Source organism: Natrix helvetica, assembly GCF_964273705.1.
Source record: "Natrix helvetica genome assembly, chromosome: 2".
NCBI lineage: Eukaryota > Metazoa > Chordata > Lepidosauria > Squamata > Natricidae > Natrix > Natrix helvetica.
Window position 1 is genome coordinate 279,965,034 of NC_138552.1, and position 24,900 is coordinate 279,989,933.

Here is a 24,900-nt window from a genome sequence, read left to right on the forward strand (position 1 = left end):
CCATTCTGGAGAAATGGCTGTCCAGTTTTTTTCTTGAGAGTCCAACTATTCCAATCCCTGCTGAGGGCAGGAATCCTGAGATTATCTCAAGCAAAGGGGTAGCCAACCTTTATTTATATTAAGCTGAAGCAGGATTTTTAACAAAGATCTCTCATAAATTTGATTGTGCTAAGACAAAACCAGTCTTTTAGGGCTTACACAGGGTATGTATCAACAGATAAGAATTAATCAGAATTAGAATTAACCTCCCATGATGGAGGAGTCATAACACCAGAAGCTGGGGGATTCTGGGAGTTATAGTTCCCACAACTTAAAATTGCACTCAATTTTAAGAATAATTTCCTGATTATAAGAACGATTTTTACCACCCCCACCCCCACCTTGGATCTCTTTCTGTAAAGCTTTCACCCATTGCTTCTTGTGTCCCTTCGGGAGAACCCACCCCATTTGATAATACGACGCTAAAATAGCCCTAAAGCGGCCCACCGGTTTATGCACAAGAGGGAGCCATTCCGTAAACTCCGTCCCGGGTTTTCCCGTCCTTCCCGTGTGTGTCTATTGAAAGGCGGAGGTGGGCAGAGGCGACGTCAGCCGCCCTCCGGTTTTTCTCGGACAAAGTTTCCAAGTTCTCCCGTCGCTAAGAAATGGCCTCTCGCCTGTTTGAGGATGAAGATCACGTTGCTTTCTATAAGAAATACAGGTTCTCGCTTCAGGAGAATTTGCAAGCGGTGATCCTCGCGTTCCTAGAGAAAAAGGTAAAGATGGGAGAGCGGATGGCGGATGGCGTCGGGACTTCCAGAGATGCAGTCGGAGGTTGAAAACGGTCCTACTGAATCAATAGCGAGAGCAGGGAAAATGTCTTCTCTAGTATGAGGAGCTCCTGTTTGTCGGGGTGGAGAGTTCCCCCTCCCCCCAATTAAAAACAAACAATCAAACATTCAGCATTTAGAAACATGAGGACTAGAATCTTTATGTTTCAGAGAAGAGAGATGCCAAGAGAGATGCCAAGTTTCAGAGAAGAGAAATGCCAAGTTACATCCCTCAATAGAGTTGACTTTCCGAAGTAATGACAAAGGGATAGTCGGACCAATGTTTGATTTGGAATAAAGCCGTTTTTGCTAGTGAAAGCCTGTGACTCTGAGGCGGAATCATTGCTTTATTTATAGTTCATTTATACCAAGGGTGTCCAAACTTGGGAACTTTTAAGACTTGTGGACTTCAACTCCCAGAATTCCCCAGCCAGCATGGCTGGCTGGGGAATTCTGGGAGCTGAAGTCCACAAGTCTTAAAGGTTCCCAAGTTTGGACACCCCTGATTTATACAGTCTGCGTCCTCTTGTTTTTTGCTCGAAAAGGTGAGACAGGCTTTCATCTGGCAGCTTTCTATGTCCCCAAACAATAAAAACGAGCATGTAAGATTACAACCCCTGGTATGCCTAAATATGGGAGGAAGGTCACTACTCCCTCTTTCTGTCCTTCGGCTCATCACAGAAGACCATGCAGGCAGAAAACCATATTTTTATTTTTAATGTTGCCTTTTTACATTTGTGTTGTATTTGTACTGATAAATAAATAAAGGGAGACTAGTATAGATCTATTTAGATAGTATAGATCTATTTCGAGCTAATTAGCTCTCATCAGCTAGCCATACCCTTACTGCCCAGGTTCAAATCCCAGTAAGGGTATGGCTAGCTGATGAGAGCTAATTAGCTCGAAATAGATCTATACTAGCCTCCCTTTATTTATTTATCAGTACAAATACAACACACACACACATACACACACACATACACATATATACATACATACACACATACAGGTGCCCTCAACACAGTAAATGTCGAGCAGGCCATACACTGCCCATGCCCTCCCCCCCAGGTCAAACAAAACCCTGATGCGGCCCTCAATGAAATTGAGTTTGACACCCGTGCTCATGATCATAATCTCTTGATAAACTCCCATTTGTATCTCTCAGCCCTGCAAAGTTTCTGCTTTTTAGTCAGTCCCACATGTGCAGACGAGCGACTGCCTTAACATTTTTATTTTCTGAAAATACCTTTTCTGAGATCCTTTAATACTTCAAGCATCTTTAGAAAGAAAAAGGCACCAGAGGTCAGTTATCAGGGTTTGCCACAAAGAAGAGGGAGTCAAACTATTTTCCAAGGCACCTGGGGGTAGAACAAGAAGCAATGGGTGGAAACTAATCAAGGAGAGAAGCAACCCAGAACTAGGAAGAAATTTCCTGACAGTTAGAACAATTAATCAGTGGAACAGCTTGCCTCCAGAAGTTGTGAATGCCCCAACACTGGAAGTCTTTAAGAAGATGTTGGATAGCCATTTGCCTGAAATGGTATAGGGTTTCCTGCCTAGGCAGGGGGTTGGACTAGAAGACCTCCAAGGTCCCTTCCAACTCTGCTATTGTATTGTATTGTATCTTATCTTTCAGGCAGGGAACCCAGGCGAGCTGTCCATGACATCAAGGTAGTTTCCCCCAATGGCAAGAAGACGTATATATAAATTAGGTGGTAACAATTGGTTTTAGGGCCTGTTGTTGAAAGCTAAGGAACTCTTCTTTTGTAAAATATCGAAGGAGACGGTGCTAAAAACCATTCAGTGACTTTGAGGTTTATGGCTATTTTTCCCTCCAAAGGTGAAATGCTTCCAGCTGGGAGTGGATGTGGGATGTGGCTCGGGTCAAAATACTATCCTGCTGGCCAAGTATTTTGAAAAGGTGGTTGGAACAGATGTCAGTGAGGCTCAGATTGAGGAAGCTAAGCGAGGAGAACATCCTCTCAATGTCTCATTTCTGTAAGTACAGGATATTTGGACAATTTCGGCTTGTATAATATGTCTGATTATTTGCCACAAAAATCTTTGCTCATCTTGCTTGAAATAAGCTCACTATTGATTTGCAATGGTGCAGTGGTGAAATTCAATTTTTTTAAACTAACGGTTCTGTGGGCGTGGCTTGGTGGGCGAGGCAGGGGAAGGATACTGCAAAATCCCCACTCCAGGGGAAGGACACTGAAAAATCGACATTCCCTCCCCATTCCTGGGGGAAGGATATTGCAAAATCTCCATTCTCATCCCATTCTGGGGCCAGTCAGAGGTGATATTTGCTGGTTCTCCGAATTACTCAAAATTTCTGTTACCGGTTCTCCAGAACCTGTCAGAACCTGCTGAATTTCACCATTGCTTTTGTGGCACATACTCAGACGTGTAAGGAACCAACCTTTGGTAAACAAGTTGTAACAGAGAGCAAAAGCTTTTTTGGGGGGGGGGGAGGGGGGAATGCATGCCTTCTATACCATCTATGGGAGATGGTATAGAAGGCAAATGCAATTGTTAGTTGGCAGCGAAGGAGCACTAAGTAAGTCACTGCTTTGCTGTTCTCTCTCACAGTGCAAGTCCTGCAGAGAAGCTCCCGTTTGAGGATAACTCTGTGGATCTCATCACAGCCTTTAGCGCTGTGCACTGGTTTGATATCCCCAGCTTCATGAAGGAAATGGACCGGATTCTCAAACCATCTGGCTGCTTCATCTTGTGTTCCAACACCCTTGACATGCAGTGGCATTATGGAGATCAGTCAGAGAAGCTGACGGAGATCTTCAAGGAGGTAAGCACCCTGCAAGCACCTAAAGTGAGCGATAGCACCTATTGCCACATGCATACAGGTGGTCCTTAACAAGGCATTTTGCAATCATTCGAAATTACACCTTTAATGAAGAAAGTGACTTAAAACCTGTCCTTGCACTTACAAGCGCTTGCAGCCTCCCCAACGTCAAGTGATCAAAATTCGGTTGCTTAGCAACCAGCATGCATTTACAACAGTTGCAGAATACCAGGGTATTGTGATCGCCATTTGCAACCTTCCCAACCAACCTCTAACAAGCAAAGTCAGTAGGGAAACAAGATTCACTTAACCATGTTATTAACTTAACTGCAGTGATTCACCTGACAACCGTAGCAAGAAAGATAGTAAAATGGGGGGAAACTCTCTTAACAATTGCCTTGTTTAGCAACAGAAAATTTGCGCTCTGTTGTGATCATACGTCAAGGACTATCCGTACAGTGCATCAAGAACTCTTCAATTATTCCCAGCCTCAAAATGTGGCTAAATAAGACGGCATAGCACCAGGGCAGGTGGTGGTGATGGTGCACCCGGGATCTCGGCTACCTGTTTACCCGAATCAGTTGTCAAGGAGCTGAATTTTGATCACGTAATCGTGGACATGCCATAAGTGAGGAAAATAGTCATCAGTCACAGCGTGCGCTGGCCAGCTGAGTTCACCCTTTTTAAAAGCCATTTTTCGCCCTCCCCAGACTCCAGAGGCTTTATAGGAGCCTGGGGAGGGTGAAAAGAGCCCCCCGCCCCCTCTGAGGCCCTCCGGAGGCTTCATGAGCTTCTGTGAAGCCTCCAGAGAACAAAAAACCGGCCCTACGGGCAAACCGGAAGTTCGGGAATGGACTTCCGGTTTGCTCGGAGGGTCGTTTTGACTGCTCCGGAGGCTTTAGGGAAGCCTCCTGAAGCCTTCGGAGTGCTTAAAACGACCCTCCGAGCAGACTGGAAGTGACTTCCGGTTTGCTCGGAGGGTTGTTTTGAGCGCTCTGAAGGCGTCAGGGAAGCCTCCTGACAGTCCCTGGAGCCTCTGGAGGGCGCCCGGGGGGGCGGGGGAGGCTGTTTTCGCCTTCCCCAGGCTCCTATAAAGCCTCTGGAGCCTGGGGAGGGCAAAAAAAGTATGTAAAAATGGGGGGGGGGGATGGCGCCTGTAGTGCGTGCATGTGCACTGGTGGGGTCGCGCATTGCATTATGGGTGTGGCACGCCCGCACACGACCCCCCCCCTGGGCTCCCCCCACTTATGGCACGTGAGCAAAAAAGGTTCGCCATCGCTGACCTACAAGATCCCTTCCAACTCTATTATTCTAAGTCTGCAAAGCCTACAGGAATCTTAGATGGCAACAAAGAGGTAACACCAAAGTCTTTGCTGCCACCTAATGGTGGTCTAGATTTTGCAACCCAAATATGGTAGTCTTGCCTTCAGTATCCGGCAAGGCATCTGTGTTATTTGAAAATGAGATCCATTGCATGCACTCTTTCTCATCTGTTCGACATCCGCCAGTTTCATCAGGCAATACTGAATTTTGTAATTGAGGAGAGAAAGTGCACATAGGGGAAATTCATGGAGAAAAAGACCTTGATGTTATAGCTCTGACTTATAGGATAAAGGGACTTTATAGGATAATAAAGTGACATAAGATAAAAGGGAATGAGCAAAGCTCAGCAGTGTCTACTATGAAATCACATCTAAGTCTTTCTCCCTTTCCTTTTATGCAGATTCAAGCCCAACTTCTTCCTTATACACATGAAAGGGTCAAATTCGTTGCCGATGACTACAAAGCGATATTTGATGCTCTGCCCTTCCAGGATAAGGAAAGGTGAGTGTTAGACGCCTGAGTTTCTATGACTCTGAAGCCAGCAGATTGTGGGATTCAGCCCATGTACAAAATTACAAGCACGAACCATGCATGTCCAAGTTGTAATCCCATATCCACGCACCTTGTGGCTGCAGGGATATTAGAATCTGATGATGGGTCCAGAAGAAAAGCCCCAACAGTGATGGAACAGAACCATGTTTTTTTTTAAATGTTTTAATTTATTTTCTTAATTACAGTGACACCTGGAGTCACTGAAAATTGGGCAGCATAAAGATTTAATAAATTATTCTTCGTTGCACAATCAGCCAGATGTTTAGACTGGATTTGGTATTTTTTAATCTACCTGTCGATTCCTTCTCAATGACCTGGGCTAAGAAGATTTTGTTGCTTGATAATACGTATCAGCACAGGATGTAAGCTAAGTAAAACTGCCTTAGGAAATTGGTGGCGATTTTATCAATGCTGTTACAACTGACAACGCTACTGATGAAAAGGGAAGCCGTTTTTATTCAATGGGTAAAGGTAAAGGTTCCCCTCGCACATACGTATGTGCTAGTCATTCCTAACTCTAGGGGGTGGTGCTCATCTCCGTTTCAAAGCCGAAGAGCCAGCGCTGTCCAAAGACATCTCCGTGGTCATGTGGCCGGCATGACTAAACGCCGAAGGAGCATAGAACACTGTTGCCTCCCCACCAAAGTGGTCCCTATTTTTCTACTTGCATTTTTACATGATTTCAAACTGCTAGGTTGGCAGATTTTATCATGCCAACCTAGCATATTATTAGCTGGGACATATTATTAATGGGAGCTCACTCCATTACGCGGTGCTAGGGATTCGAACTGCCGAACTGCGGATCTTTCTAATTGACAAGCTCAGTGTCTTAGCCACTGAGCCACTGTATTCAATGGGACATCGTTCTAAATAGACAAATTGAATTCTTTTTCCCAAGCACTAACTGCAGCTGCTATTCCTTTGCTAACCTCAGTAAACCTAGGATCATTCCATTAATCCAAACCAGGGGTCTCCAACCTTGGCAACTTTAAGACTTGTGAATTTCAATTCCCAGAATTCCCCAGCCAGCTTTGCTGGGAGTTGAAGTCCACAAGTCTTAAAGTTGCCGTGGTTGGAGACCCCTGATGTAGTCTGCATAACCCAGGGGATAAAGTTTATGATTCCACCCTAAAAGATATTTTGCTTTTTTTTTTTACAGAATCACAGATATTGTCGATAAAATTCCCAAAACTGTCACTGAATTACTGGGATATCTCCAGTCCTTTTCTATGTACCACAGCTTGCTAAAAGCCAAGCCTGAGGCAGCCAAAGCTCTCATTCAGAATGCTGAACAAAGGTACAATATGATGACAAATAATTCAACGGAGAAAGTCTGATTAGATAAGACCAAAGAAGGGATTTTAAAAAAAATATTATTGGTTTATACTAAATTAGCAACCTTCAAAATAGTCAGCAGAAAAAAAACACAGTCCTAACTTACAGGCAAATAAAGGTAGTAGTATACTCGTTAGTAAATCCATTTTCTTCCAACCCTGCTCCATCCAGATGTGATGCGTCTGTCAAAATTCCCAGAAACAAACCAGCCCCCAACCTATTTAGAAGAGCAAGTTAGAGAAGGCTGAAGACATCTCTACCAGACATCCAAATGTTAACAGTGAAGTAGCTGTATAGGTTTTCTACAGAAGGGAGTTGTAGGGGTTGCAAGGTGGAATGAAGTCACTTTATGGCGAGGTGGACAGCAAACAAGTTTAGCAATAAATAAAATCAATATGCTTAAATTATTCTCTTAATACAAAATGTTAGAAGATGTGTGTTGAAACCTGACTGCCAGCTTCACTGGGTTAACTAGCTAGTCAGATGAGCTAATTCTACTTTATTGTCAAACTACTGTCAGTGTTCTAAATACCATGCATGAAATCAATCAGAAACCAAGGCAGAATCATCCTTAAAGTTCCAATTTAATCATACAGGCAAGTTAGCACGTCTATGGAATTCCAACTCTGATCTTCTTCCTGGAATTCCACCCAGTTGAAAGTTCATGATCTATCCCCACACCCCATAATCCATCACATGTTCCAATCATCATCTTCCACGCTGGCATCTACACCCCTCTGCTTCTGGTCAGGTGTCGAGGTGCGGAGACAAAAGATGACCTTGAGCTTCTATAAAAGAATGACAACAATACATTCCACAAATCTATTCCTTTCTATTCCACCCCTCCCAATTACTACACTAATGAAACAGCATAGGAAAATATTAGAAAGCATGGCAGGCCAAAGATCCTAAAAGAAACATAACTACAGGCCTGACAACTACATTGATAGACTCTTGCAAGTCTGAAAGTGCAATTCTCCCGTAGTCTCCTTTGCAGCCTAAGAAACTAGGGAGGGTGTCTTACTAGCTTCTTGCCATGAGCACTATGCAGTTGTAGGCAGTGCTGCTTCTTATCAGACTCTTCTCTAGACAATGTCTCTTGGTCCAGTCTTTCCCACATGGCATTTCGCTGACATTATAATTTTCTGTTTTTTAGTCAAATAATTGTTGAGATAACTTGTACTGGCAAAAATAATTCCTTATTGGGGAATAGATAGCCAAAAATAGACAAATTATGTTCCCCAAGTGTTTAATCAACTATTGACGGGCATACATGCCAATCAAGTTCATTCTGATATACCGGTAATTATTCTTATGGATTATATATTGCATTGGACTTTGTGACTAATTTTTTACATTTCCCCTCTGTAGGATTCTGGAGACAATGGGAGTTTCTTCACCTGAAACCGTGCTGGAGATTTGGGCTCGACAAGTTTGCATTCTGGGTAGCAAGAGCGGTTAAAAAGTAATTTTGGCCTGCTTGGGGGTGTCCCAGCAGGAAAAAAACCCAACCCATTTCAGTGCCAAGCTTCAGTTCCATGATTACTACTGATTATTTCCAATAAAAGCAATGCCCTGTTTATTTCTGAGAGGAGTGGAAGGCAAATGTAAAATCAAGTAACCATTCAAAAAGAATGAAAGAGCAAAAGGTGACGTGAAAGGGACATTGGACTTTAAATAGCTATTCAAATTTTTACCCATAACAATCACTGGGTAAACTTGAGCTAACTATTGACCAGGTTTAAATTACTAATTAAAGCAGACTTTGTGATGGATTCAGAGACCAGCCAGAGCAGGGTTCATCCAAAATGTCCGTCTGTCTTCGCAGAGTTGATTCTTTTTATGCAGTTTTTACAAGCAAAGCAAAGAGCACATAGCAACAGCATTGTAATTGGCATATTCTCCTTGTCAATCTCTAAGAACATCCCAGCCAGGGTAGAGGCTTCACATATCTAGATGGTTCCTGGTACTGCCTGGTGCTGTTAATTAGGTGAGCTCATAGGCATCTGAGGTCAACAGCTACTGAGATCATGGCAGTTTGCTGCGCATGTCTTTAAGTAACCTTTCGTCTATCCCTACAACTTTGCTAGCTTATTGCTGTATGAATCTAGTTATCATGGATTGAGTATGATGTATGAATCTAGTTAATTGTGCTTCCTAAGGAATGGTTTAATGGGATGTCAAATTAGCTTAATTTATTAAATTATCCAAAAACCGCTCTTGCTTCATTTAATCCAGAATCTCATGGCCACCAGTCACTCTTTCTGAACCACCTACAAAGATTAGGAGTCACTGCTCATAGGGGAGAAACAATGAAGTCTGTGACAGCTGCACACACCCCTCCCTCAGCTTTGCATCTCTCTCCACCCGCATAATACTTAGCATCTATTCTATATGAAAACCCTGGAATCACCAATATTCTTATTGAGTGCAATTATGCATTGCCAGGCCAGGCTTGAGATGGTGTGAAATCATCTGGGTGGATCCAGAAAACTTAAATTTAATCCCAGCAAGATGGTGTAAACTAAAGGGGTCAAACTCGATTTCATTGAAGGCCATATCAGGGTTGTGTTTGACCGGGGGGGAGGGGGGGCATGACCACGGGGCCGTGGCCAGCTCGACCAGTCATGTAGGGGCGCCTGTTGCCAGCAAAAATGGGCTCCTGAGCTCCGTTTTCGGCTGTGACGGCTTCCTGCAACCCTCTGCCAGAAAAAATGGACCAGGGGTATCAAATTCAAGGCCTGGGGCTGGATCCGGCCCGTGGGGTGCTTAGATCTGGCCGGCCGGGCTGCCCTGGAAATCGCAAAGGACTGGCCTGAGGTGCCTCTGCCATCAAAAATGAAGCTTGGGACGGCTGACACCCGAGCCACCACAGGCACGCCTGAAATGAGTGACGTTCAGCTGGCCATGCCCACCCTGGCCACTCCCACCTCAGTCCCCTGAGGTTACCCCCAACCCTGAAGTGGCCCCGAGTGAAATTGAGCTTGACCCCCCTGTTTTAACCTGTGTAACTTTGTCGTGGCATAGGTTCAGCATTGTTTGCAGGCAGAATCTGCCTGTCCTGTGCCTTTGTTCCAAAAAGAGAAGCTCTGGATCTCACATAAGGTTTTAGGAAGGGGGGGGGGCTATAAGTGGAGTTTCTCAAGTGTTCCAATCTAATGGGACAGGTGGGAGTAATTTGGCTGGCAAACCCACTTGGGGGTTGCGAAACCTGCAGGGCATTTGAGCACTGATAACGTTTTCTGTTTTAGTGGTGTTATGATTTTAAGTAATGGATTTTAGGGGTGTTGGAGGGATATTTTATTCTTTGCAATGGTTGCATTTTGTAATAAGCTGCCTGGCAGTTTTGTAATTGGGCAATATACATATTGTTGTAATAAATCACTAATAAAAAGCCACCTATTAAAGATCTAAGAACAGAATCTAATTGCTATTAATAATGAAACTCTGTAACATTACACTATACCATTCAATATTCCATGGATCAACTTTAAGGATTTTTCTATCATGTCCTCTTTTATAATCAGGATTAATGATTTTGGTGCCTTTGGTTTCCTTTTAGATGCTGTTGTTTATCTTCATTTTACATATTTTTACATAGATCTGTTTTCCACTAATTAAAGCATTCAGGCCAGTGTTTTTTTTCAATGAAAAAACTTTAGAGAAAAATGATGCTTTTTTATTTCTGGGATTCAAAGATATATTTCCCTAATTGGACTGGATGAAGTAACAGGCTTTTTTCTCTTTCTCAAACAGAAAACAATGCAGAATATATTGCGGTGGGTCTAAATGTGACAGGCTGAATAATTTTGGTTTAAAATCTATTGCTTTCCAGACAATGGGCTGGATTCAAAGCTTGTCAAAGTTGTGCCACTAAAACCAGTGAGATCTGCTAGATTCAGTCCTGTTGATTTCAAGGGAACAAATCTATTTCAAGGTGTATCCTAAATACAGTTGAGTTGCTTCCAATCCCTGATTTTAGAAAGCAAACAGCAGACTATTAAACTGCTTGGCAGTGCTAAAGTGCTTCTATAACAAGAGGCAAGTCACATCCAAAGAGCTATGGCTTCCATGCAAAAAATGACAAATGGGCAGCTTTAGTGATAGGCTTGGTAGCTTTCTAGAAACCATTGTGTGGCATGGATGTAGGTCACAAAGGTGGAGGAGCAGATGACCTTGATAGGAAGATAAGGGAAGTGGGTCATCTCCTTGGGGATTCTTGTGGCTTTATGACTTCATCCCTGCAGGCTAAAGTGTCAGTTACTATCAGTTATCAGAGCAAAGATGCCATCCCAGAGGTACGTTGCTCTTCAGAGGTGCCCCTAGACTCTGGGGGAACTTTCCTCTTTTAGTAGCCAATTCTTAGAGGGGTAAGTGGGGGTGAGAGTTTGGGTTAGGGTTTGGGTGGGGATGAAGGTGAGGGCATGAGGATGAGGGTGAAAGGCTGAAAGTGTGGGATATGCTGAGAGGGAGGGTGAAGTTGAGGGAAATGTGGAGAGGAATGAGTATGGGGAATGGCAAGAAGAGAAGGGAAAGTAAAAAGGGGAAGGGAACAGGGAATGATGGAGAAGGGAAGAGGAGCAAAAAGGTGGAATGGGGAGGGGAGGGGAAGACAGGGGAGGGGAGGGGAAAAAGGGGACAAAGAAGTGGAATGGGCCTGGTAGAAGAGGGGAGGAAAAGGAAGGACCGGGAGAGGAGGGGAGGGGAGGCAGAAACAGGGAGGGGGAATTCTAATGCCTTTCTGACTTCATCCAGGCAGGTCATTATCAGGGGTAATGGAGGGAGGAGGAGGGGCAGGGAGGAGGTTGGCAAGTAATGGAGCTGGAGGAAAGTGCTTCATGCCACAGAAACCATTTCAACCCTAGGACCAAAAAGGCATCAGCAGCACTTCCAAGCTCCAGCATTATCTTTTCAACTTTCCAGTCCATACAATGCAGTAGTTCTGTGATTTCCTGTTGGTCTCCTATCCAAATACTAATCGGATCTTCTGCTCCTGCATCTTTTCCGAATTGGACCAAGCACTTTCAGCTGCCGGCACACGCGCGCGCCCCACCAAATACCTTAAGGACTAAAATCCTTACTGGTGGCAGCGTCTCTTTGCTTGTTTCCCACAGCTTATGTTTTCTGACCGAATCGGAAAACCATTAGAAACCCCGAAGCTCGGAATTCGTGCCCCTCTACACTTTTTTTCTGTCTAGAGAGGCACAGGAGCCTTTAACAATAGCGGCTTAGAAAAGCCAATCAGCGACCTCTAAAACCGACGGCCAATGATATTTCAGGGAATCGTGACGCGTGCGCCCCGTCCCGTTACTCTGCAGCAGCCATTTTGGGTGCTGGCCCCTGCCCTTCCCAGCTGTTCAGTGCCCGCCTCATGCTGCGGCCGGCGCTGGGTGCGCTGGCTGTGGGCTGGGCGGTCGCCTGGCTGGCGTCTCGCGGCTTCGCTCCCCGGTGGTGGCTGGGACAGAATTGCAGCGGGGAGGCGGTCCTAACTGCCGCCGAGCTAAGCCGCTACACGGGCACCGAGGGAAGCCCGGGACTTTACCTGGCCGTGTTGGGACAGGTGTTCGACGTGCAGGAAGGGCGCAGGCATTACGGCCCAGGAGGCGCTTACGGCTTCTTCTCAGGTACCCGCCTCCCCGTCCCTCTTTCCCACCCTGGTTAAAGAGATGAGCCTTTCTCCCTGCGCGGGCGTACGGTTCAGGGCGTGCAAATAGCATTTAGCACTTAGACCAGAGGTGTCCAAACTTGGCAACTTTAAGACTTGTGGACTTCAATTCCCAGAATTCCCCAGCCAGCAGAGCTGGCTGGGGAATTCTGGGAGTTGAAGTCCACAAGTCTTAAAGTTGCCAAGTTTGGACACCCCTGACTTAGACTTATATACCGCTTTATAGTGCTTTACAGCCCTATCTAAGCGGTTTACAGAGTCAGCCTATTGCCCCCAACAATCCGGGTCCTCATTTTACCCACCTCGGAAGGATGGAAGGCTGAGTCAGCCTCGAGCCTGGTGGGATTCGAACTGCCAAATTGCAGGCAGCCGAGGCTCTTCTCTTCAATGGACGTGATCTCCATACATGCATGCACTAGAATTGGAAGACTTACTTAGAATAACTTTATTGTCACTTTGAATGTAGACTAATCGGCATAGATTAAAACGAAATTTCATTGCATAACAGTTCTCCAAGGGTCTCTACCTCCAATATACACTACATAAACGTGGCTAAATAAATAAATAAAATATAAGAATAGAACAGTGATGGCGAACCTTTTTTGGCTCGCGTGCCACAAGTGGGGGGAACGCAGGGGGGTTGAGTGCGGGCATGCCGCACCCATAACGCAACGCGTGACCCCCCCAGTGCGCATGCGCGCACAACACGTGACCCCCCCCCATTTTTACATGCTTTTTTCGCCCTCCCCAGGCTCCAGGTGCTTTATAGGAGCCTGGGGAGGGCAAAAGGAGCCTCCCCCGACCCCCCGGAGGCCCTCCGGAGGCTTCAGGGACCGTCCAGAGGCTTCCCTGTAGCCTTCGGAGCGCTTAAAACCACCCTCCGAGCAACCCGGAAGTCACTTCCGGTTTGCTCGGAGGGTGGTTTTAAGCGCTCCGAAGGCTTCAGGGACGGTCCCTGAAGCCTCCGGGGGGGGGGGCGGGGAGGCTCTTTTCGCCCTCCCCAGGCTCCTATAAAGCCTCTGGAGCCTGGGGAAGGCAAAAAATAGCTTTTAAAAAGGTGAACTCAGCTGGCCAGCGCGTGCATGCGCGCTGGCCAGCTGACAGGACAGCGCCTCGCGTGCCCTGACAAATGGCTCCGCGTGCCACTTGTGGCACGCGTGCCATAGGTTCACCATCACTGGAATAGAATAACAGAGTTGGAAGGGGCCTTGAAGGTCTTCTAGTCCAACCCCCTGCTTAGGCAAGAAACCCTACATCACTTCAGACAAATGGTTATCCAACATCGTCTTAAAAACTTACAGTGTTGGAGCATTCGCAACTTTTGAAGGCAAGTTTTTCCTCTGATTAATTGATATGACAGGAAATTTCTCCTTAGTTCTATTTTTTAAAAAACAAACATTTTTATTGTACATTTTTCTTTATAATACATCACAATTCCAGTTTTGCAATGGCAGTGTACTGGCTATATCCAGTCCTTTTTGAGTATACATAGTTTTATACACCCTGATTATAACCAATATTCTCTTAATCATACATTTATAGTCTTTTAAATACATGTTGTATGTCATAGTTATAAGCATTATTTTCATAATTGTACAATAACATTTATCCATCTCCTTTCCCTTCTCTACTTCCTTCTCCTTTCTCCTCCATTTTCCTCTTCTCCACTTCCCTCTCTCCTACTCTCGTCCATTTCCTTCTCTACTTCCCTCTTCTTCTTTCTCCTTCCTTCTCCTTTTCCTTCAACTTTTCTCTCCTCTTCTCCAGCCTGTAAATTTCTCCTTAGTTCTAGTTGCTTCTCTCCTTGATTAGTTTCCATCCATTGCTTCTTGCCTTGCCTTCAGGTACTTTGAAGAATAGCTGACTCCCTCTTCTTTGGGGAGAGAGATTCTCCTATTTTCCTCTTTCCAAGGGGGGCGATTGAAAGCTGAAATGTCTGGATTGAGATTCCAAGCTCCATCACCCACCTTGACACCTTCCGACTCTTAGTTATTCTCAATGAAACGCCCCTTTTGTATCCTTCCACTATGCCTCATTTTTGTGTCATAATATAAAGCATGGCCACTGATGGATTACGTGCCAGCGGGTCGTTTTTGATTTCTAGCAATCAAATAGATCCCTCCCCCTAGGATTACCTGTCCCTAACCTATTTCTTCAAGTCTTTTCAAGGGTGGATTCACCACCATTGCAACTGAGCCCCATCTACGTTGCTTCTTGTCATTCTCTTTTCTTCCATCTTTCCCAGCTTTAGAAACTTTTCCAGAGAGCTGGGTATGTGCAGTGTGGTTTATTATGAGGCAGATGCATAATGTGTCTGAAGTAGAAAAATTTGAGCCCGCTCCATTTGTCCCTAGAGTGAGTACTCTGGATTGACCTGGTCGATGATCCAAAGGATTGTTTTCTTGACATTCGCGGTATTCTCGGGAGTTTTCTCCAACACCAGAATTCAAAGGTGTCAATACCGTTTCTACTCTACTTCTTCAGTCTAAGTTTTGCTTCCATACTACGGTTTGCATGATTCTGATCTTTGTAGGGATATGCACGTCATGGTATTTGAATATCTTTTCCAAAGCCTTCATGGTTGCTTTGTGAAGAGAATTCAATTAACTTAATTTATTTTACTATTGCTTTTAAACATTTTAACTGTGTTTTTAATGGTCTTATTTCGTTTTTGTGTGCACTGCCCTGAGTCAACAAGTGTGAGTTGGGCGATTATATAAATTGGTAAAATTGGTGTCAAGAGCCTGCAAAGATTTTGCAAATGTATGTATTGAATTTATGGTCTGCCCAACTCCCAAATTATTCTGGATAGCGTACAATTAAAAACTAACTTATTCAAAGAAAAATACAATACACTAGAAGAGCAAAGCACAAAAACAAACATGTCCTGTTCCTAAGGCCTGGGAGAACTACCAGGTCAATGGTTATTTGAGGGACTGCCTTGATTACATCTGTCCCTCCCATTAGGTGGGGCAGATGGGATTAACCCTTGTCTTTTTGATCCTTTTCCATCCAGTTGCCTAAAAAAATGATACTGCAGGGCTATCAATCTCAAGGCCCGAATCCTGCCTGTGAGGTGCTTAGATCTGGTCCACGGGGCCGCCCTGGAAGCAGCAAAGGACCTTGCCCGTGGTGCCTCTGCCAGCGAAAGCAGAGCTTGGGAGGGGCATGCGCGACCCTCCCGAGCTCCATTTTTCCTGACAGGGTTGCAGGAGGCCATCCCAGCCGAAAACAGAGCTCAGGAACCTGTTCTCGCTGGCAGAGTGCTCAGGCCACAGGCGCCCCCAACACAAGTGATGTCGAGCTGGCCATGCCCACCCCACCCACCGGTCAAACAAAACCCCTGGGCGGCCCTCAATGAAGTTGAGTTTGACATCCCTGGCCTAGTGAGTCAAATTTTAATTTTGGTTAGTTTTTATCTCTTAGGGATGATTCACACCCTGGCCAGTGTCCTTTTTTCACGTTTACCATCCGGCAGAAGACACAGAAGTTTAGCCAGCCGGACAGACAGGTTTAAAAACAGCTTCTACCCATGGGCTGTCAGACACAATATAGCACTACAAATTTCACTGGCTGCCAGTGTAGTGTGTAATATGTATATACCATAAGATAAGAGCATACACCTGAGTAATATACATGTTGCACAGAATATGTTGTACATATGGAAACGTATGACTAGTTTTTCCCCTAACTACTTGTATAAGGATTATCCTTTATATTATTCACGTTGTCTCATATGAACTGCACCAGGAGAGGCTAAACCAATTTTGTTGTATACATGATATACAATGACAATAAAGACTTTGACTTAGATGCCTGCAGAGCTAGTGCATTTTATTAGTTGGTGTACAAGTATTATACAAGGCCAGAAATTGGGTTAATTGGGTGACAAAGCAGGTGTTTTCGGCTTATTTGTCCAGGGAAAGATGCCTCCAGAGCTTTTGCCACAGGTGACTTCACCCCAGCTGGTCTCGTGGATGATGTTTCAGGATTGTTACCACCACAAATGCTGGCCATCCAGAACTGGCTTTCCTTCTACTGTAAGAATTATGTGCATATTGGTATGTAGAAATGTCTTGAAACCACAGACATCAATCAATCTTATTCGCACCAACTTTTCAGTCAAATTTTAGTGTAGTGTGTTCTTAACTCAGCTGATATAGCCGCTCAGTTACTTTGAGGTAAGATGGGCGGCCTATACATTTTATATATTTACTTGCCCATCTTCCTATGAACAAAATGCAGAATTCCTATTGGGGTGTATGTAAGAATATCAGGTTTATTAAGAGAATGTATAGTGTTTAAATAATGTAGGACACTTAATGGAATTTGCCTTAAAGAGTGGTGCAGTGGCCTAGAAGTGGAGCTCTTGCCTCACAATCAGGAGGTTGTGAGTTCGATCCTAGGTAGCAGCAGATATTTCTCTCTCTGGGCACAATGAGTAAATATCAGCTGCGAACTCTGCATTGACGACAGGAAGAGCATCTGTCAGTAAATACTCTGCTCCATTCAGTTGCCCCAATTCCACCCCGATGCATGGAATTACAGGGTCATTAAAAGACCAAAAAATAATAATATGGAATTTGTCTTAACCTATCAATTATTATTTTATCAATCTGGAAGAAGCTTGTAGTCTGGAAGCTTTTATTTTTGCTTCCATTTTAAGTTGTTTTCAAAATTCAGCAAAGAAGCCGGATTTGATGTAAAATTGTAGTAAGTAAACTTGACCCAAGTTGTATACTTTTAAAAGGAAAAGAAAACAAACTGTGAAGAGCAAAAAACTCATACTATTGGCCTAACCATTTTCCTATTGAAACTCGGTTTATTGTTCAGTGTATAACAAAAAAACTGTGAGCAAAACCACAATTAAGCCAGCCATGGAAATCAGCATTTCAGGGATGAGTGTACAGTGGCACGTATTATCTCTCTACTGCCTCATTTTTCAAAAGGCAAAGTAGCTGGACGATTTTACCAAGAAAATGGGGAACCTACGAAGGTTTTGAAGGAGGCCCAAGCGCTCATCGAAGAAGGGGAGAAGCTGAAGGCGCAGGAGGTTGAGCGAAAGAACCAGTTTCCACCTTGTAACTCTGAATGGAGCTCAGCTGGAGGAAGCAGGGTCTGGTGCTCCAAGCAGAGGTAGGATTTGCAGTTAAAACACTGAAGGACACGATGATCGTGAACCCACCGAGTGTAATTGTATGATGCAGATATTGGATCTATGCCTCATAGTCACAAGCTTGAGTCATTGGTAGCTCTTTGTTATGTTATGCTGAAGGTGTGTAGTCTGTTGGTGGCAGGGAGAAAGATTTTCTATTTGTCTTACCGCTTATGGTAGTAAAGTTATTTTTAAAAAATAAACTGGCAGTGCTTTTTTAAATGCTGTAGTGGGGGTGTGGTGGCTCAGTGGTTAAAGATGCTGAGTTTGTCAGCTGGAAAGCTGACAGCTCAGGTTCGAGAGCCGCACAATAGGCTGAGCTCCCATTCCTGCCCCAGCATCTTGCCCATCTAGCAGTTCAAAAATATGCACATGTGAATAGATTAATAGGTACCATTTTGGAGAGAGGCAACAGCGTCCCATGTGTCTTTGGCATATAGCCATGCTGGCCACACGACCACAGAAAATGTCTTAGGACAACCCTAACTCCCTTGGCCAAGAAACGGAGAGGAGTACTGCGCTCTAGAATCAGACGCAACTGGACAGAGAAGCCTTTATCTTTTACTACATGTAGTCCTCATTTAACAGCAGTAATAGGGATTGGCGCTCTAAACTGTGTGGTTGTAAAGTGCAACATCAGGTGACTACTTGATTAGCAACAGCATTTCTGGCAGTCTCCAGTTACCGTTGAGCAAGGACCTCGCGGGATCACAAGTTCCTATTTTCCCATTGGCTTTGCTTGTGGGAAGCCAGCAGGGAAGATTGCAAATTGCAATCATGTGACTGCAGGACACAACAATGCTCATAAATTGGCCTATATTACAACGTCAAGGTTGAGGGGATGCTGGGACGGCTGAAACTTTGAAGACCAGCCATAAGCATCATTCCTTCCCTCACAATTTCGAGTAGTCACTGAATAAATGCTCGTTAACTGAGGACCATCTGTACGGTTCTTACCTAACTTGTTTAAAAATAGCAGGGAATCAATTACAGCAGGGGTGTCAAACTGGTAGCCCACGGGACAGATGCGTCTCACATAGGCCACACTCACCTCGGCTCCGCAAAGGCAAAAAACACAATATATCACAATGTCACATGGCGCTATTGTTTGACACCTGTGATTTACAGCATCAAGAGCTGGAAAATAAAGCTTGAGAGTGCCCGTGGCAGTAGATTGTCCAGACTTGCTTATACACTGAGGTTTAGAGCTGTGTTTCTCAACCTTGGCAACTTTAAGACTTCAACTCTCAGAATTCCTGGGAATTCCTCAGTTGGCTGGGGAATTCTGGGAACTGAAGTCCATAGGTCTTAAAGCTGCCAAGGATGAGAAACACCAGTTTAGAGAGTTAAGTGGCTCAATTTGTAATCGGAATGGGGAAAATGAAAATCCCCCCTCCCCAAATTTAGCTCAGTATCTATAGCACAATAATATCTATGTATTGATAGTCTTGAGTTCTGGACACAGGCTATATTAATAACACACCACTAATGGTGAATTAAAACATGTTTACATTGCAGTGCAGAAATGGTGGAGGATGCAGAAGCTCTATCAGTAGCTTTTTAAAGCAGCTGCATTTTTTCCAAGATTGCATAAAGGTAAAGGTTCCCCTCGCACATACGCGCTAGTTGTTCCCGACTCTAGAGGGCTCACCTCCGTTTCAAAGTTGAAGAGTCAGCACTGTCCAAAGACGTCTCAGTAGTCGTGTGGCCGGCATGACTAAATGCCAAAAGCACACGGAAGGCTGTTACCTTCCCACCAAATGTGGTCCCTATTTTTCTACTTGCATTTTTACATGCTTTCGAACTGTTAGATTGGCAGAAGCTGGAACAAGTAACGGGAGCTCACTCCATTACATGGCGCTAGGGATTCAAACCGCCGACCTTTCTGATCAACAAGCTCAGCGTCTTAGCCACTGCGTCCCCTAAGATTGCATAGCTGTCTTCAGTTAGCATGTGATCTTAGGGTGACACACAGCTTTTAAAAATTGCAGAAGCTGTTGTGTTCACACACTACAACATCGCTGTTAAACATGTCCATTCTTCCTGTTTCATTCATTTCTTCTTTTTGTGGTTTTCAGTGGGGGCATCAGCCGAGAATGGTCCGGTGTACCTAGGAAGCTCTATGAACCTGGATCCAGTCGTAGCCATTGCATTTGCGTAAAGACAGAAGAGCTGTTTCCTGGGCAAGAGAAATCCACCCAGCTAAGCAACCAAGGAAAGTTGAACAATCCTAACCTCCAGGAATACGAAGGGTGTCACCCACTTTCTGAATGGTGTGCTTTGAAAGAATGAGTCAGCTGTATTTCACTGGATATTAAACACTTCTACACAATCCAGGCATTAAAGGAAGCCACTTTCAAGGAAACTCTAACTATGTATTTTGACACACTGTCCTTACCTAAAATTTCAGATTGAAATTAAAAATAGCTCTTTAAAAATACGGGTTTGTAAGTTTAAAAATAGGAATTGGGAAGAGGGCTTTAAACCTTGTGTGTTTAAAACCATGGAAGTTGATGACATGCTTCTCTACACAGAGGATTCTAGCAATGAAGGAAGAAAGAGAGTCATTGGCCCTGAAGAATGGAGGTGTAAAATGGACTCCCAGCACCTGCTTCGTAGGTCATTGATATCAGCGTGAACTGGAAGCATACGCGTAGGTCACGATTTGTGACTGGTTGCTTGCAGTTACTATAGACCTACCCTGGGCCGATGACAAGTGAGATTTGGGCGCTCCGCAGTTGGGCAATATTTATGGCCATTTGCCGTGTCCTATGGTCACCTGACCACTTGTAATTGATTTTCTAACTCATATAAAATGGCTGTATTGATAATAACAAGACGACAAAAATAAAGGTCTTCCCATCCAGTTGGGTCCAATTCTAGGGGTGGTGCTTATCTTCATTTCTTAGCCAAGGGAGCCAGCTTTATCTGAAGATGCTTCTGTGGTTATGTGGCCAGCATGACTATATGCCGAGGTTCATGGAACTCTGTTATGTTCCCATTAAAATGGTACCTATTTATCTACTTCCATTTGCCTGCTTTCAAACTGCTAGATTGATGGGAGCTGAAGCAAGTAATGGGAGCTCATCCCACTGCATGGGGTTCATTCCCGAATGGGCTTTCAGCTGACAAGCTCAGTCTTTTAACTGCTGAGCTATCCTGCCTCTTATTCTGATATAACGTGCAAGGCTAAAATATTGGATCTGCACAAGCGTATGAGTTCTAAACTGATTGTTTTATAAACCATATTTAAGTAATAACTGGATTTACTCTAAAGAGGCCGTCATGGCTCAGTGGTTAAAGGCACTGAGCTTGTGTTAGCTGGAAAGCTGACAGCCCGAGTTCACTGCGTAATAGAGTGAGCTCCTGTTATTTCTCCCAGCTCCTGCCCACCTAACAGTTTGAAAGCATGCAAATGTGAGTAGATAAACAGCATCCTGTGTCCCTCAGCATACAGTATAGCTAGTGTTGACCATGTGACCACAGAAATGTCTTTGTACAACCCTGGCTCCCTCGGTAAGAAATGGACATGAGCTAGAGTTAGACACAACTGGACAGGGGAAACAATTACTGTTATCTTTAGATTAACTCTGCTAAATTATGGTTTGTTAGATAACTTAAAAGAGTTTAATATTCTTGCTGCTCTTCAGTAAACATGCCTGTTGAACTCCCACTTGATGCGTTGTGTTGTTTCCCACCTCGCTTAATTTACTACTTCAAGTTATGGTTTGTATTAACCATCATTTAAATCTCTTATGATCTTGAGCAAATTGTAATATCAACACATCTGGAAGAAACCAGCTTGGTGAAGTGAAAATTTAAAAAAAAAAAATTTCTGGATGAAATTGGGCATCACTAGTGTCAGTATTCAGTTTGCAGCAATATACACTTCTTCAGCTTGACTTCTGTAACCATGAACGTACTGGTGTCCAATTCAATTAAATTGCTTTATTAGAAGAAATTACAAGTTGGTATATAAATATTAGAAAAATACATTGCTTTACAGGGCTTTTGAAGGAAAGATTATAGCTTTTAAAAAACGATTAAGACTTTGTTTCTCAAACTAAGAACAGCTGAAAAACAGGCCATATTACTTGCAGATGTTTAGTTTCCTGCTATGAAAATGGTATTAGTGGTGTTGAATGCAGTAACCCCAGTCTGGTAGGGACAAGACTACAGGACTATAGTTTTGTACTGTCAATCCATAAGGACAGCTATGCCTTTTAAAAAAAAAGTATAGGCAAAACTTATTTAATGCAATACAGACACTCCAACTTTAAAACAAAGTAGCATGCTTGCAAATAGCTACTGCATACTGGACATCATAAGCTTAATTCTGTTACCTGATGTTGTGATATCTAGGTTTAGTACCCGAGTTGTTATGTGGGAGAACCAATTGTAGAAAAGTTTCCTCTTCCACTAATGTCCCTCTGACTTGAATACAAGACTTCACAACCACTCTTTCATAAGCCAAGCAGTTATCCTTTCCCAAACACCGATTAGTCCTTTTAATAATCTACACTGCAGACAGCTTAGTCCTACTATAAAACTCCTGGCTAGGCAGCTTCAGGCAAGGCTTTAAATTACAAACAAGCACAAACTCCTAGAGAGATCGTGAGTTACCTCTATAGGTTGGTTCATACAACTTTTTTTTTTTAACACGCTAGGAAATGAACAGAGAAAAATCAATTTTCAGGATCTTGGGCTCAGAGCTAATCAAGAAACAGGTCAGTGCTCCCAGAACACTGAAAAAGCAAACTCATTTGACAAAAATGAAATTTCCAGGCTATGCCTGCATTCCAGAGATTTTAATTATATCGAGTTGATCTTACATGTTTTCAAGCTAGAGCTACCTTTTTATGGCACGTGGTGACCATTCAGAAAAGGCAAAGGGAGGGGATGGGAGAGCAGGTTGCAGTTTAGAGGTCTGAGATAGGATGAACTGGCTGCAGAGTAATGCTGAACAATGTCTACAAAACAACAGTAGATTTGGTGTCCAAAACTATTCACAAATGAAACACGTAAATTATTTCCATGCTCATATGCTGGATTATACAAGTACTGTCACAAATTATAAGACGGGAGCACAAAACTTTTCATGCCTGTGCTTGAAAGTAGCAGAATGAGCAGTATGGGGAAACTGACCAATGAGAGAAGTTGTGCAGAAGGGAGGGATGGGAGAAAGGGATCTAAATGTGGTCACTGAGGTTTAAGAATGTTAAACCTAAGACCATGAAGAATCAGATCACCTTTGAAGGTGAAAAACCAAGGACATGTGACAGCATGAAAATTAGCAAAAGGCATACCGTGTTTCCCCGAAAATAAGACAGGGTTTTATTTTCATTTGACTCCCAAAATAAGCGCTTGATCTTATTTTCGGGGAGGTCTTATAATTTTTGAGGAGCAGGAGGTGGCGAGTGTGGTCACCTCATGGCTGCTGCTGTGTTGCAATGTTTTGGGGGAGAGCTTATTTTCGGGGGAGGGCTTATTTTAGCACATACGCACAAAAGCCCAATTGGGCTTATTATGTGGGGAGGTCTTATTTGGGGGGAAACGGGGTAGTTGCTTCCAAACTTCTAAAAAGTTGCATTTTTGTATTGTTCCTTGAAGACAAATCAAGCACATCCCCCTCCCATGTGCTCTAAAACAAGGAAAGCAAGATCCCCAGTGAGTTTGATGCCATGGCCAAAGCCAACACAGATAAAAGTATCTCTGTCAGTTGATTTACGGTTCCTTAACCATCTTTATAAATAAATAGTGTTACAGTGGTTCAAATTCTCAAGTTCTTTCATAACATTTAGCCCCTTTGCATCATGTAATTTGTAGATAAAAATATTCCAAGAAGGAAATACATCAGCATTGGTAACAAGTGGTCAAGCAACCACTCACAAGACCACATTGAAGATGTCACTTAATAAATTAAGAAAATGCAGGCAGTGTTCTCCCCATCTTCTTTTTGTGTTGCCATTGTTTAGGTCCAAATACAAGCCAAAAACGGATGAAACTCGCTGGATCTCAAGACAATCAACCGAACTATCAATTTTCCTCCAAGAAAATGAGTTTGAGACCACAAGTTCAGAACATTAGAACAAATTAACATCTCAGCCAATTTATAATCTACCATGGTACAGTATTGCACATGTGAAACTGTCAGATCCTCAAGTGTTACACTTATGCATTGACTAGTAAGAACATTTTTCTTTAAAATAAAACAAAACACTAATTTTGGGCCAGTCAGTAGAATAGGCTCAGATACAAGTGTTTTTTATTAAAAGTGCTTTACAATTATTTCTTTTGTGCAATCCACCAAGTCCATTTCAAATTCAAGCACACTGCCCCAGGAGAATCTCTTTAACTGGGAAATCCCATAACTCAATTGATACTGAGAAAGGCCTGCTTAATTTTGGCATGTTAATGTTCTATCATATATACAATTTACAACCCGGAAGTGGTTACATAATGTCCGTAATGCCAGTGTAGAAATATGGTAATGTGTCTATGAAAAAATAACACTTCAAAAATACCAGAATCACCAAGGCAAACTGAAAAACTAGCAATTTGTTCACCTTCCACCTACATTTGCTCAGATGAAGTGTGATGAGTTAGCAGGTGAACTATTGCATTTCCCATCTAGTTATCCAAAACAAGCTGCCTGCCTACAGTCTCACAAAGTAGCTTATTTCTTTGAGCGGGTAGAGATTGCACTGATTACAAGTTAAATGACAAGAGGTTCATTCTTTTGAAGCAAATGGATACAAGCAGGAATTTTAGAAAAGGGCAAATAATTACTAAGGATCCCCTAATCATCCCTGACTGTCATTGAAGGCAGAATTCCAGTTTTTCACCCAACAGATCAGAAGGGCCAAGCAGCAAACTGGGATCCAATTTGAAATGTAGCATTGACTTCTTCCCCTTAAGTCTCTTTCTACTCAATTCCCCCCCCCCCCGAGATTTTGCTTAACGTGTAAAGCTGTTATGTCCCTTAAATCACAGAAATATATTTTTAAAAGTAACACTCTGTTTTGTGTATGTGTATACAGTCACACATGTGGTAACATTATAGGACGCATTAGTATTCTAGAAAGGAGAGAGAATGCAATTTTTAGTTAGTTAATATTTTTTCTCTTCCCTTACATACATATAGACAACTGAAAAGTAGTGGTTACTGAAGGGAAGAGTGACACATATTTTAATTAACCCATTCATGAAGCAATGGAAGACTTGCTTATCTTCCAGGGTTTGGTTCCGTTTATAAGAT

At 43.4% G+C, this 24,900-nt stretch overlaps 2 protein-coding genes across 2 annotated transcripts; both read left to right on the plus strand.

Moving 5' to 3' along the window:
- Positions 1-496: 496 nt before the first annotated feature.
- Positions 497-8,411, plus strand: LOC309386523 (putative methyltransferase). Its single transcript, XM_081941992.1, has 6 exons — positions 497-755; positions 2,650-2,807; positions 3,402-3,615; positions 5,336-5,436; positions 6,647-6,784; positions 8,194-8,411. The coding sequence occupies exons 1-6, from the start codon at positions 645-647 to the stop codon at positions 8,282-8,284; spliced, it is 813 nt and encodes a 270-aa protein (XP_081798118.1). The 5' UTR covers positions 497-644; the 3' UTR covers positions 8,285-8,411.
- A 3,722-nt stretch (positions 8,412-12,133) lies between these two features.
- On the plus strand, positions 12,134-23,970 carry CYB5D2 (cytochrome b5 domain containing 2). Its single transcript, XM_081945321.1, has 4 exons — positions 12,134-12,446; positions 16,408-16,548; positions 17,437-17,623; positions 19,721-23,970. Exons 1-4 carry the CDS (start codon positions 12,194-12,196, stop codon positions 19,932-19,934), a joined length of 795 nt encoding a protein of 264 aa, XP_081801447.1. The 5' UTR covers positions 12,134-12,193; the 3' UTR covers positions 19,935-23,970.
- The last annotated feature ends 930 nt before the right edge of the window (positions 23,971-24,900 follow it).